The following is an 11,916-nucleotide window of genomic DNA, read 5'->3' on the forward strand; positions in this document are numbered from 1 at the left end:
GGACAGTCCTGCAGTCAGCATGCCAATTGCCCGCTCTCTCAAAACTAGAGGCATCTGTGGCATTTAGCTGTGTGACAAAACTCCATCGTATATTTCAGCTCATGAAACATGGGACCAACTCTTTATATGTTCTGCCAAAAGGAGAGACACAGGAACACACACAGCTCAGAGCTGTCATCTTTACCGTGTATTCTCTACTAACAACATATTCTACCAAATCCTATCTTGTCCAGAACAGAGTTATGTATCTTACATAACCTGTACACTAAGGACAAAAACATCCTGTATCTTTACCAAGTCGAGAAAAGACTAAATCTCCCCAATTGATTACAGTATGTACCGTACTCAAATAAACTACAGGTAACTACCCAAATAAAGGAAACACCAACATAAAGTGTCTTAATAGGGCGAGCCAGAACAGCTTCAATGCGCCTTGGCATAGACTCTACAAGTGTCTGGAACTCTATTGGAGGGATGCGACACTATTCTTCCATGAGAAATTCCATAATTGGGTGTTTTGTTGATGGCGGTGGTAAACCTTGTCTCAGGCCTCACTCCAGAATCTCCCAATAAGTGTTCAATTGGGTTGGGTTCTGGTGACTGAGACACACACCTTAAACCCCTTATGCTCCTTTGAGACCCCTTTTTCAAAGTCACTGAAATCTTCTAGCCATGGTAAGTCACTGAGATCTCTTATTCTAGCCACGGTAGCCAAAATAATGGGCAACTGGGCCTTTTAAAACCTGACCCTTAGCATGGGATGCTTAATTAACTCAGGAACCACACCTGTGTGGAAGCACCTGCTTTCAATATACGTTGTATCCCTCATTTACTCAAGTGTTTCCTTTATTGTTACCTATATATTTCTAATAGGTTTAGAAAAACTTCAGTAGATAATTTCCTATTTAGGCCGGAATACATTTCCCCCTCAGCCTTTCACTTAATTGGTCTTTGTCCAACAGCAGAAAGGAATTGCCTGACAGTCAGGGCAGAGGGTTGTGCAGAGCCATAGACGGTGCAGCATGACCCATATGCATGCTAATATAGCCTACGGTGGATCTCATCTCAGTCTAGAGCAGAGAGGCTGCACACGCCACACTGAAAATATGTGCTTTGGATATACAGGCTTGCATTATGTGAACTATTGGCCTTCTTTGAGGACTTGGCACATGGCTTGCTGTGCTTGTGTGTACTTACAAAATTTACAATTTAACTGCTAACTAGATCACAGATTTGTGGAAGATGGTACGGGCAATAAAACAGAGTCTTTTCGTCCTGTTTTCACTTGGGTGTTCTGAAATAAAACTCTATTGCCTTTTATGTCCTTCTTATCATTCCAGTGTAATACAAAGGTGCTCGGGAGAGTGGGAGTGAAGTCCTTGAAGTCAGTTGTCCGCTATAGGCTACTCTTCAGTTTATGATGTCCTCACATCTGATGGGACTTCAGCCAAGGTAAGAGCTGGAGCAGTGTGATAACATGTTGCAGTTACATACAGAACTACCTTGAACTTCACTGTAAAAAGCTCAGGTAGCAGCTTGTTTATGTATCAGGTTACCTGTGGCACGGGTTTACGTTAGCTGTAGGTCTATATGAAATACAGGTGTGTGAATTGTTTCAAACTAAAGTGGTTCTTTGTCACAATGACTGCTCTTTCCACTTAATGATATGTGATGGGGGTCTCGTCACTCCTCTTCAGGCTCGACCTAACTGCAGTAAGATACCAGGATGATTGTGGAACTGGACTGAACTGTTTCTCTTATCATAGTCCGAGCAGAAACGCACTATTGGCTACTGTAGGGGGGAGTATTTTATTTCCAAGGTGTTGGTCTATTGTTATCTCTGTAATAGTTGTCAAGAGAAACTTCAACAAAACAAGTACTTAGACAGGAAATTCCAGGGGTTTAGGCCAGGGGTCATTAGAAAAACGTTGAACTTTTTTTAACTGTTGATCTGCATCTTTCTCCCCAGCGGTCGGTTGATCAGCAACCACCACACCATAATAGTAGGAGTGTGCGAACTCAGAGCTTTTTTCCAGGACTTTCATTGCACGCTTCATTGCATCATCTTGTGGGTGACACATTCTTTCTTTTTTTTTCTCTTTCTCTGTATGTTGCATTTTGTGCTTACATACAAAACAATCTAATTGCATCACTATTAAAGTGGCAGATGCCACATTCATTTTTGGACTTGTAAATGTATGATATATACCCAATATTCTTGAAGAATATAACGTAGAAATGTTTCAATAGCTTAGTTCAACTGCCATACCCAGGGCTCTAAATAAAATGAAAATTGGCAGCACTGGCACTCCCAACCTAAAAAAGTTAGGAGCACAACATAAAATCTAGGAGCACCAGAAGATTAATTTTTTTTAATTGATTGAGATATAGCATATTGGGCCTATATAAATTCTAGGTACTATTGAAGCACATGTTGTTCTCATAGATATTAGAACCAGTAGATAGTGATAGAGTGGATGTCATTCACCTATTCCTATGTATTTGATTTTGAAGACGAATGGGGCCGAGTGGCACAAAAAAAAATATGCTGAAGATCATGGTGAAAGTGGCCGTAACTAGCAAAGGATCATGGTCGATGTAGTCGTTTTCATCCTGCCTGAGAGAGTCAATCGGGAGCCTCCTCCTAGCCTGCTGGCCTGTGATTGGTGACGACAAATGTAGTAGTCAGAATAGATCACTATTTAATTCAATATCTAGATTTGTAGCAAACTTTTAAATAATTTGTCGTTGGAATCAAACCTGATCATAACAAACTAATTTGAAAGCCCAAAAATGTAGAATTGCGAGGGCAGACCAGGGCTTTTTGGCACCACTAGGTTGCTACGCAGTAGCCAATCAGCAGAGCTCATGACTTGGGGGCCTGGTTGTGCTCTAGAAACTCATATTTAAACCTGTAAATACATTTATTTATTGTAAAAAGCTAAAATATTGATACAAAAATCTGTAATTAAAGTTAGAAAGTAATTTGTGGAATATTAGGTGGTTTTTACATTGTGTAAAAGCACTACCTATTGAGGATGCATTACATTGAACATTCTACACGGTCTCAAATGTGTGAGTGAAGACCTGCAAGGGATAAGTCATTCATTTCTATGATCATTAATCTTCTGAAGAAGCTATCCCTTTTCCTTTCTTTCTGTGCCCCCAGATGTTTAGATAGAGAACTAATGAAGTAAAATGACTGAACAAGGTGTAAACAAATGTCTGGTTTTGGAACGACCCGTGACATGGTTTACGAACATGGCCTAAAAACAAACGTGTTGGTCCAGCAGCCACTGTGGCAGGTAGATGAAACAATTTGCCAGCCACTCACAATTCTTACCAGCCAATACATTTATTTAGTTTTTCCAGGTTCCTGATTTTCCCTAGTGTTTTTCAGGTTTTCACACTCAAAATCTCACTTTTTCTAATAGGAAAACAACTACATTTCTTGTTCTAAGTCCACAGCCATGCTTAAACCACAGGTCTGGGGAAAAAAAATATATATATTTTCGCTTGCACACCTCAATAGACTGGTGTTTGGCTGCCGGTGTTTCTGTACTGCATGCGCAATAGCAGAGATTACAAAACAAAAGACCACCTGTTTAACAGAAATCATCATGATGGTCGATATTATTCTGTCAGGTAAGCCTACTTTGCAGTTAACATTTCATTTGGAAAGTTTTCTGGGAAATCCTTTAGAAATGACTGTTTTGGCATCGTTAACTGGCGAGACAAAGTGGTAGACACAGGCATTCCCATACCATTAAGTATTCTGAAAGTTGGAAGTAATACAAAATCACTGATGCATTCTTTACAGGTAGTCTTTGGATTGAACGAATCTGCGCTCACTTTTTTCTCTAGGCACAACTGCACAGGAGCACAACATAACATTATTTCACAACATTATTTCCAGAATTATCATCTGGGTGATGTTTTTCTCTGGTCGCACTGCTGATCCCAAAATAAAATGTCAGGTCACACGGCAAAATATCTAGGAGCATATGGTCGAACTTTAGAGTCCTTGTCATACCCCATCAGAACGCAAAATATAGGATTGTTTAACTGCAATGTTTGTGAACAAAGTAAATGTAAACATTATAGCCTCAAAACATGGTTTAAACTATAATTTTGATATAATGGATGGTCAGCCCTTGCATCCATACAGGGCTGGCCCCTAGCTATGTGACACAAGTGTCTCTTAACCCCTCCTGTCTCAACCTCCAGTATTTATGCTGCAATAGTTTGTGTCGGGGGGCTAGGACCATGCCTTAGGACTATCTGGCCTGATGACTCCTTGCTGTCCCCAGTCCACCTGGTTGTGCCGCTGCTCCAGTATCAACTGTTCTGCCTGCGGCTATGGAACCCTGACCTGTTCACCGGACGTGCTACCTTGTCCAGGGCCTGCTGTTTTCAACTCTCTCTCTCTCTCTCTCTACCGCACCTGCTGTCTAACTCTGAATGCTCGGCTATGAAAAGCCAATTGACATTTACTCCTGAGGTGTTGACCTGTTGCACCCTCTACGACCACTGTGATTATTATTATTTGACCCTGCTGGTCATCTATGAACGTTTGAACATCTTGGCCATGTACTGTTATAATCTCCACCTGACACAGCCAGAAGAGGACTGGCACCCCTCAAAGCCTGGTTCCTCTCTAAGTTTCTTCCTAGGTTCCTGCCTTTCTAGGGAGCTTTTCCTAGCCACCGTGCTTCTACAGCTGCATTGCTTGCTGTTTATGGTTTTAGGCTGGGTTTCTGTATAGCACTTTGTGACATCTGCTGATGTAAAAATGGCTTTATAAATACATTTGATTGATTGATAAGTGGTTGCTTAGGGCCCCCGGCCACTAGGGTGCCCCTGATCATGTATCTATTTTAGGGTATTTCTATAAAAGAGGGTACCAGTGAGGATTTTCTACATTGGACAACTTGTTACAACTGTTGATAAGTCATTAATTATAATCAGCCATTTTGTTTCATGTCATTACATTAAGATATAGTGGTGATAATAGCCAATGGGGTCAGTGCCATTTAAAATTCCATGAGCATGGCCTTATTTCTATTACAGCATATTGCATGACTGTCATTCACATTCCATTCACCCAGTTCAATGGAACAGTGATAGGTTTAGGCTACTAAATTATACTTCCCCTATACCCATGAGCTTGCTACAACCTAGCCTATAAATGAAAGTTTACAACGTAGGTCACAGAGTTCAAAATAAAAATTTGAGGTGACAGACACATAGACAGACAGTGACACATTCAATACCATCTTCTACACTCTTGCCTGCATCTAGCTGATATAGGGTGTAATCATTAGTCTGTTGCAAACAAGAGTTTATATTGGACAAATTCACGTATGTTTATCATGTTTAGTTCAGTATGCTTCCATTAAAGAAAAGTTTTTCAACAGAATCGGCAGAATGAATACACAGCTGATCACGAATTAACAAAGTTCACTTTCATAGCAGCCAAGTTGTATTCCTTCTAGCAGCTATGCACTCTCCTCCTCTCACCTGTTCCCTTCACTTGTTGACTTCAATGCACAACACATCAGCTGTATGTGACCAGGCAAAACAAAACTTTCCAAGCCAAACCATATCATAACCGCTACACACAGCCTATACATCGTTGTCACCATATTAGCTAAAGTAACGTCATAGTTAACATAACTAATAGAACTAACACGTTAGTAAACCTGCTACAATCATGCAGTAATGTTACAGTGTACAGTCAGTAAGCAGTTTAGCACTTACACCGGCGGTTAAATTATACATTGAACTTGAACCTTGTAAGAACCCTGAATTAAGCTGTCAGACAGTTTTTTGTATAGAGATCTCAGAAATGCAGTGTAACTACTTAACATTTATTTTCTCCTTATGTTACGGGGTGAAAACAGTTTTCATGGGCACACAAATCCATAATAATTTATGCATTGCAAAATTGAATGCTTCTAATTGAGTCCCCTTACCTTGATACTTAAAACCTAATTCGATACTGTCATGAACATGGTTCTTCCATAATAATGCATAATACTTGCGCATTTGGTGTCCAGCTGATTAGCTACGCCATGATATTTTCACACATCTGATCCGGGAAGAAATTTGCCAAATGGAAGTCAAGTGATGAACAGCTTTGGTGATAGCTAATGCAATGCAAAAACAGCCCAAGTGCTGGAAGAAAGGTGTTTGCGAGGATTGGTGAAGACAGTTGTGCCTGGATCCACGTTGGATCCAATATCCCTAGCGAATTGATGTTGAGCATCTGGTATTGTCTGCTTGATTTACAGCAGGGTCCTATTATATTTAACAGAGAAAGCATCAAAGTAATGCGTTCATGTTTTCACATGTTTTTTGTGCCTCGGATTGGACACAGTCTACCATGCGCAATTGTGTAGGAAAGACTATTGTGCAACACCCAATGCTATTCCTATGAATTATTCTGTATATTATAACAAATGACATAGCATAGTGGGCTACTTCGCAATATGATTTGGTAATGAAATAACATGACAAATACGTTTTGGTTGTCCATGTTACACCTGCAATTTTAAACAATTACAAGGGGCTTCAAGTAACCTACATGAACTTGGAGCTCAGAAATACAAGTACTGGAATAGGAGTACTTTGAAAATCAGACATTTCCTCAATCTGGTGCTTGAAAGGTTCTTGTAATTGTAGCCAATGTATACATTCTCCTGCTCCCATGAAATGTGATTTCATTTTTTATCTGTTTTTGTAAGAGATTTGTCCACTTTCGTTTGAAGGGTGTTGCGCTTCTCTGTCGCGGTAAAACCGTGTGCGGTTATTATGACAACATTTAATGTTGGCTTCTTTTAATCATTCCATTTAAAAAAAAATGTTTTTGGTCACTTTCTCATCATCAAAACAGCAATGGGGAGATTCAAATGGTGAGATTAATGCTATCACTATTCATGGTTTGTGTGCGCCTGAGTCGGCCAAAGGCTACAGAAAAATACATAATCGGCATAATCCAATTTATTCTCACATGTGAAACTGCATGACAATCTTGTGTTTCAAACCATTTTCAAATGTTGATCCCAATGTCACACATTGGCCCAATTATTTATAGAAGACCCATGTACAGTGCCTTCAGAAAGTATTCACGCCCCTTGACTTTTTCCACATTGTTATGTTACAAAGTGGGATTAAAATTGATTTAATTGTAATTTATCAACGATTTACACAAAATACTAAAACATCTTGATTAGATAAGCATTCAAACCTCTGAGTCAATACATGTTAGAATTCCCTTTGGCAGCAATTACAGCTGTGAGTGTGACTTGGTCAAATCAATCAATCAAATCAATTATTGCAAGTGTAGCGAAATGCTTATGCTTCTAGATCCGACAGTGCAGCAGTATCTAACAACTCCACAATACACACAGTCTAGTAAAAGAATGGGATAAGAATATATAAAATATATGAATGAGCACTGACAGAGCGGTTAAGATTCAATAGATAGTGTAGGATACAGTATACACATATGAGATAAGTAACGCGAGATAAGTGCCGTTACTAAAGTGGCCAATGATATCAAGTCTGTAAGTAGGCAGCAGCCTCTGTGCTAATGATGGCTGTTTAACAATGATGGCCTTGAGATAAAGCTGGGACAGAATGAAAAACAGCTTCTGATGCACCTGTACTGACCTCGCCTTCTGGATGGAAGCGGGGTGAACAGGCAGTGGTGGTTATTGTCCTTGATATTTTTTGCCTTCCTGTGACGTTGGGTGTTGTAGGTGTCCTGGAGGGCAGGTAATTTGCCCCCTGTGATGTGTTGTGCAGACCGCACCACCCTCTGGAGAGCCCTGCAGTTGTGGGCAGTGCAGTTGCCATACCAGGCGCTGATACAGCCCGACAGGATGCTCTCGATTGTGCACCTGTAAAAGTTAGTGAGGGTTTTCGGTGACAAGCCAAATTGAAGGCGCTGTAGCGACTTCTTCACCACACTGTCTGTGCGTGGACCATTTCAGTTTGTCGGTGGTATGTATTCCGAGGAAATTAAAAACGTTTATTTTTTATTTTTAACTTTCCACTTTCTTCACTGCTGTCCCTTTCGATGTGGATGGGGGGGGGTGCTCCCTTTCCTGTCATGGGTGAACAGGGAGTACAGGAGGGGGCTGAGAACGCACCCTTGTGGGGTCCCAGTGTTGAGGATCAGCAGAGTGGAGATGTTGTTAACTATCTTCACCACCTGGGGGGTGGCACGCCAGGAAGTCCAGGACCCAGTTGCACAGGGCAGGGTCAAGACCCAGGGACTCAAGCTTAAATTTGTATTTTATTTAACTATGCAAGTCAGCTAAGAACAAATTCTTACTTACAACACTGGGACAATTGTGCGTCGCCCTATTGGATGAGGAGTTGAGGGTACTATGGTGTTGAATGCTGAGCTGTAGTCAATGAACAACATTCTTACATAGGTATTCCTCTTGTCCAGATGTGATAGGGCAGTGCGATGGCATCGTCTGTGGACCTATTGTAAGTAAATTAAAGTGGGTTAGGGTGACAGGTAGGGTGGAGGTGATATGATCCTTGACTAGTCTCTCTTGACTAGTCTCTCAAAACACTTCATGATGACGGATGTTAGTTCAGTTACCTTGGCTTTCTTGGGAATAGGAATAATGGTGGCCATCTTGAAGCATGGGGGGACAGCAGACTGGGATAGGGATTGATTGAATATGTCCGTAAACACACCAGCCTGTCAGCGCATGCTCTGAGAACGCGGCTAGGGATGCCGTCTGGGCCGACAGCCTTGCGAGGGTTAACACGGTTAAATGTTTTACTCACGTCGGCCACAAAGGAGAGCTCAGTCTTTGGTAGTGGGCCGCGTCGGTAGCACTGTATTGTCTTCAAAGCACTCAAAGAAATTGTTTAATTTGCCTGGAAGTTGTGAGGAGGGACCCAGGTGCATAGAAGAGACCAGACAAGGAATCAGTGGTTAAGGATAAACATAATGCTTTACTGAGAAACAGTCACCGCAGGATCACAGTACACTTGAAAAACAAACACGAAGTCTCAAAAACTCACTCAGGAAACAACCGCCTCACATGGTAAACAATTGACGCTTCTGCCAGGGACAACAGAAAACACACCTCTTTTAACAGGGAAATCATCATGCGTATATAGGACACAACTGAGTGTCGTTAATGTCTCTAGGACATTATTCAATCTCTGTCAAATTGGTTGTTGATCATTTCTAGACAAATATTTTCAGGTTTTGCCATAGATTTTCAAGCTGATTTAAGTCACAACTGTAACTTGGCCACTCGGGAACATTCAATGACGTCTTGGTAAGCAACTCCAGTGTATATTTGTGTCACACCCTCATCTGTTTCACAAGTCTTTGTGATTGTCTCCACCCCCCTCCAAGTACGCCCATATTCCCCATTATCCCATGTGTATTTATACTGGTGTTCTCTGTTTGTCTGTTGCCAGGTCGTCTTGTTTATCAAGTCAACCAGCGTTTTTTGTATCAGCTCCAGTTTTCCCCAAGTCTCTCTTTTCTCGTCCTCCTGGTTTTGACCCTGAGCCCGCCCGCCCACCTGATCCCTCTGCCTGCCCCCGACCCTGCCTGCCGTACTGTACCTTTGCTCCTGTTGCTGTAATAAACATTGTTACTTTGACACAATCTACTTCCTGGTCTTACCGTTATCCTGGTAATTTGGCCTTGTGTTTTAGGTTATTGTCCTGCTGACAGGTTCATTTGACTTCCAGTGTCTGTTGGAAAGCAGACTGAACCAGCTTTTCCTACAGGATTTTGCCTGTGATTAGCTCTATTCCGTTTCTTTTTATCATAAATACCACCCTAGTGACAAGCATACCCATAACATGATGCAACCATACCATGTCAGCTTTTTTTTCTCCTACGCATCTACCAATAGGTGCCCTTCTTTGCAAGGCATTGGAAAACTTCCCTGGTCTTTGTGGTTGAATCTGTGTTCAATGCTCGACTGAGGGACCTTACAGATAATTGTATGTGTGGGGTACAGAGATGAGGCAGTCATTCAAAAAAATCCTGTTAAACACTATTATTGCACAGAGAGCAACTTATGTGACTTGTTAAGCAAATTTGTACTCCTGAACTTAATTAGGCTTGCCATAACAAAGGGTTTAATAATTATTGACTCAAGACATTTCAGGTTTTCATTTTTCATTCATTAAAATGTCAAAAGACATTCACTTTGACATTATTATTTACATTATATGGTATATATTGTTGGGTATATAGTGTATCTGTATATTATGGGGTATTGCCAGTGACAAAAAAAAATGCACTTGCCCAGGGCCTGACCTCCAGGGGGCCCCCATTGATTGTCTCCACTCAGATATCATATTAACATGGCATAAATCATGGCAAAATGTGTAGAATTTCAGAAAAATAGCTTTAAACTGCTCAAATGTATCTCCACCCCATGCTAAAATGCAAAAACATTTTCTCAACTCCCATGTCAAAATGTGTAGAACTGAAGGAAATCTACTTTAAATAAAATATATATATATATATTCACCTTAGGGCCCCCAAAAGCCTAGTGCCGGCCCTGCATCGATAGCTCTTGGTTAAATTTCTCCAGCCCCAATCCCTCAGTTTTTTACTGAAACGGGCGATAAAACGCGTTGTTATTGTTTCTACTGTTGATTGCGGCTTTAAACCATACATTCATATTGATTTAGATTTATGATTTTGGTTATTGAAAGTAACCCTATTAATAGCCAATCACACAAACGTAAGAACATGATAGCAACATCTATCCTATCTAATGTGACAACTGCTTCGATCATGCATGAGAACGACACAAGCAAGTTAGAACATTCTGACTACGTCGAGGAAACTGACTAATGCATTATGCATGACTTCAAAATCAGCCACAGCAGCCATTTCCGTTATCTGCGTAGGTGGATTGGTTTAGAACTGCACCCTGATCTAATCTTACCTGTTTTGGCTTTAATGTTGGCCCTCAAAAGGTCCCCACTTGAAAGGTGCATTAATCCGAAACTTTTTACTATGCGCCCCGACACAGTGCCTTTCCCCGAGCCCGGAGGTCCCATGATAACCGCCCGGAATATCCTTTGTAGAAGCATTTTCCAATGTTGTGTTAATGTTGTAACCACCATATAAAGACAAGTATTGTCCTTCCCATGAAACTGTTATTTGTGCATTTACACAAGGAAACTTCCGCTCAAGCGGCCTTGGATGTCTAAGTCTTTCCACTGTGCGCAATCGTGCAATCGCCTACTGTGGGCGTCTCCTACAGTAGTCTAAGCTTGTCCCTTCAAATGAGCCTTTTTTTCCTGAAAACCTTCACGCGGATAGATGAGGTAGTTCATAATGAGAAAACAGCTTCGACTGGCTGCGCTGCACGGCTGGCTGCGCTGCACCGAGGGTACGTGAGGACGCTTCAATCCACACATCACATCCATCAAGACCAATGATGAATAATATAAACCAATGACCGTGAAATAAACCCTGGATACATAGCCGCAGAAGTAAGGGTGCTGAGGGTACTGCAGCACCCACTGATAGATCAAGTATATATTTATATATTATATATAAAGACATTTTAATTTTAAAAAATAAAGACAAAAATCTACTAAATTAGTGCACTAGGCCTGTATTACTCCTGTTTTAGCAGAGACAAATACTCATCAGACAAAAATATTATGCAGCAGTGCAGTTAAAGATAAATAAACAATTATAATAGAAATGAGGAATAGGCCTAAATACACAATGAATGGCGATTAACAATAATGAGTCAAAATATCATGGCTATATACAGGGAGTATCAGTACAGAGTCGATGTGCAGGGGTACGAGGTAATTGAGGTAGCTATGTACATATAGGTAGGGGTAGACAACAGTGACTAGACAACATGATAGATAATAGACAGTAGCAGC

The 11,916-nt window shown here is 41.0% G+C and overlaps 1 protein-coding gene across 2 annotated transcripts in view; it reads right to left on the reverse strand.

Annotated features, from left to right (window-relative positions):
- Positions 1–11,422, reverse strand: part of LOC110523952 (GTP:AMP phosphotransferase AK3, mitochondrial) — a 36,106-nt gene extending 24,684 nt beyond the window's left edge. Inside the window, exon 1 of one of the 2 annotated variants that reach the window (XM_021603117.2) lies at positions 10,956–11,422. In XM_021603117.2, the coding sequence (XP_021458792.1) occupies positions 10,956–11,136 (181 nt within the window). In that variant the 5' untranslated portion in view covers positions 11,137–11,422. The remainder of the gene's footprint in view (positions 1–10,955) is intronic. The other variant, XM_021603116.2, reaches the window with a different exon arrangement.
- Positions 11,423–11,916: the final 494 nt, after the last annotated feature.

The sequence above is a fragment of the Oncorhynchus mykiss genome, chromosome 5 (assembly GCF_013265735.2).
Source record: "Oncorhynchus mykiss isolate Arlee chromosome 5, USDA_OmykA_1.1, whole genome shotgun sequence".
Classification (NCBI taxonomy): domain Eukaryota; kingdom Metazoa; phylum Chordata; class Actinopteri; order Salmoniformes; family Salmonidae; genus Oncorhynchus; species Oncorhynchus mykiss.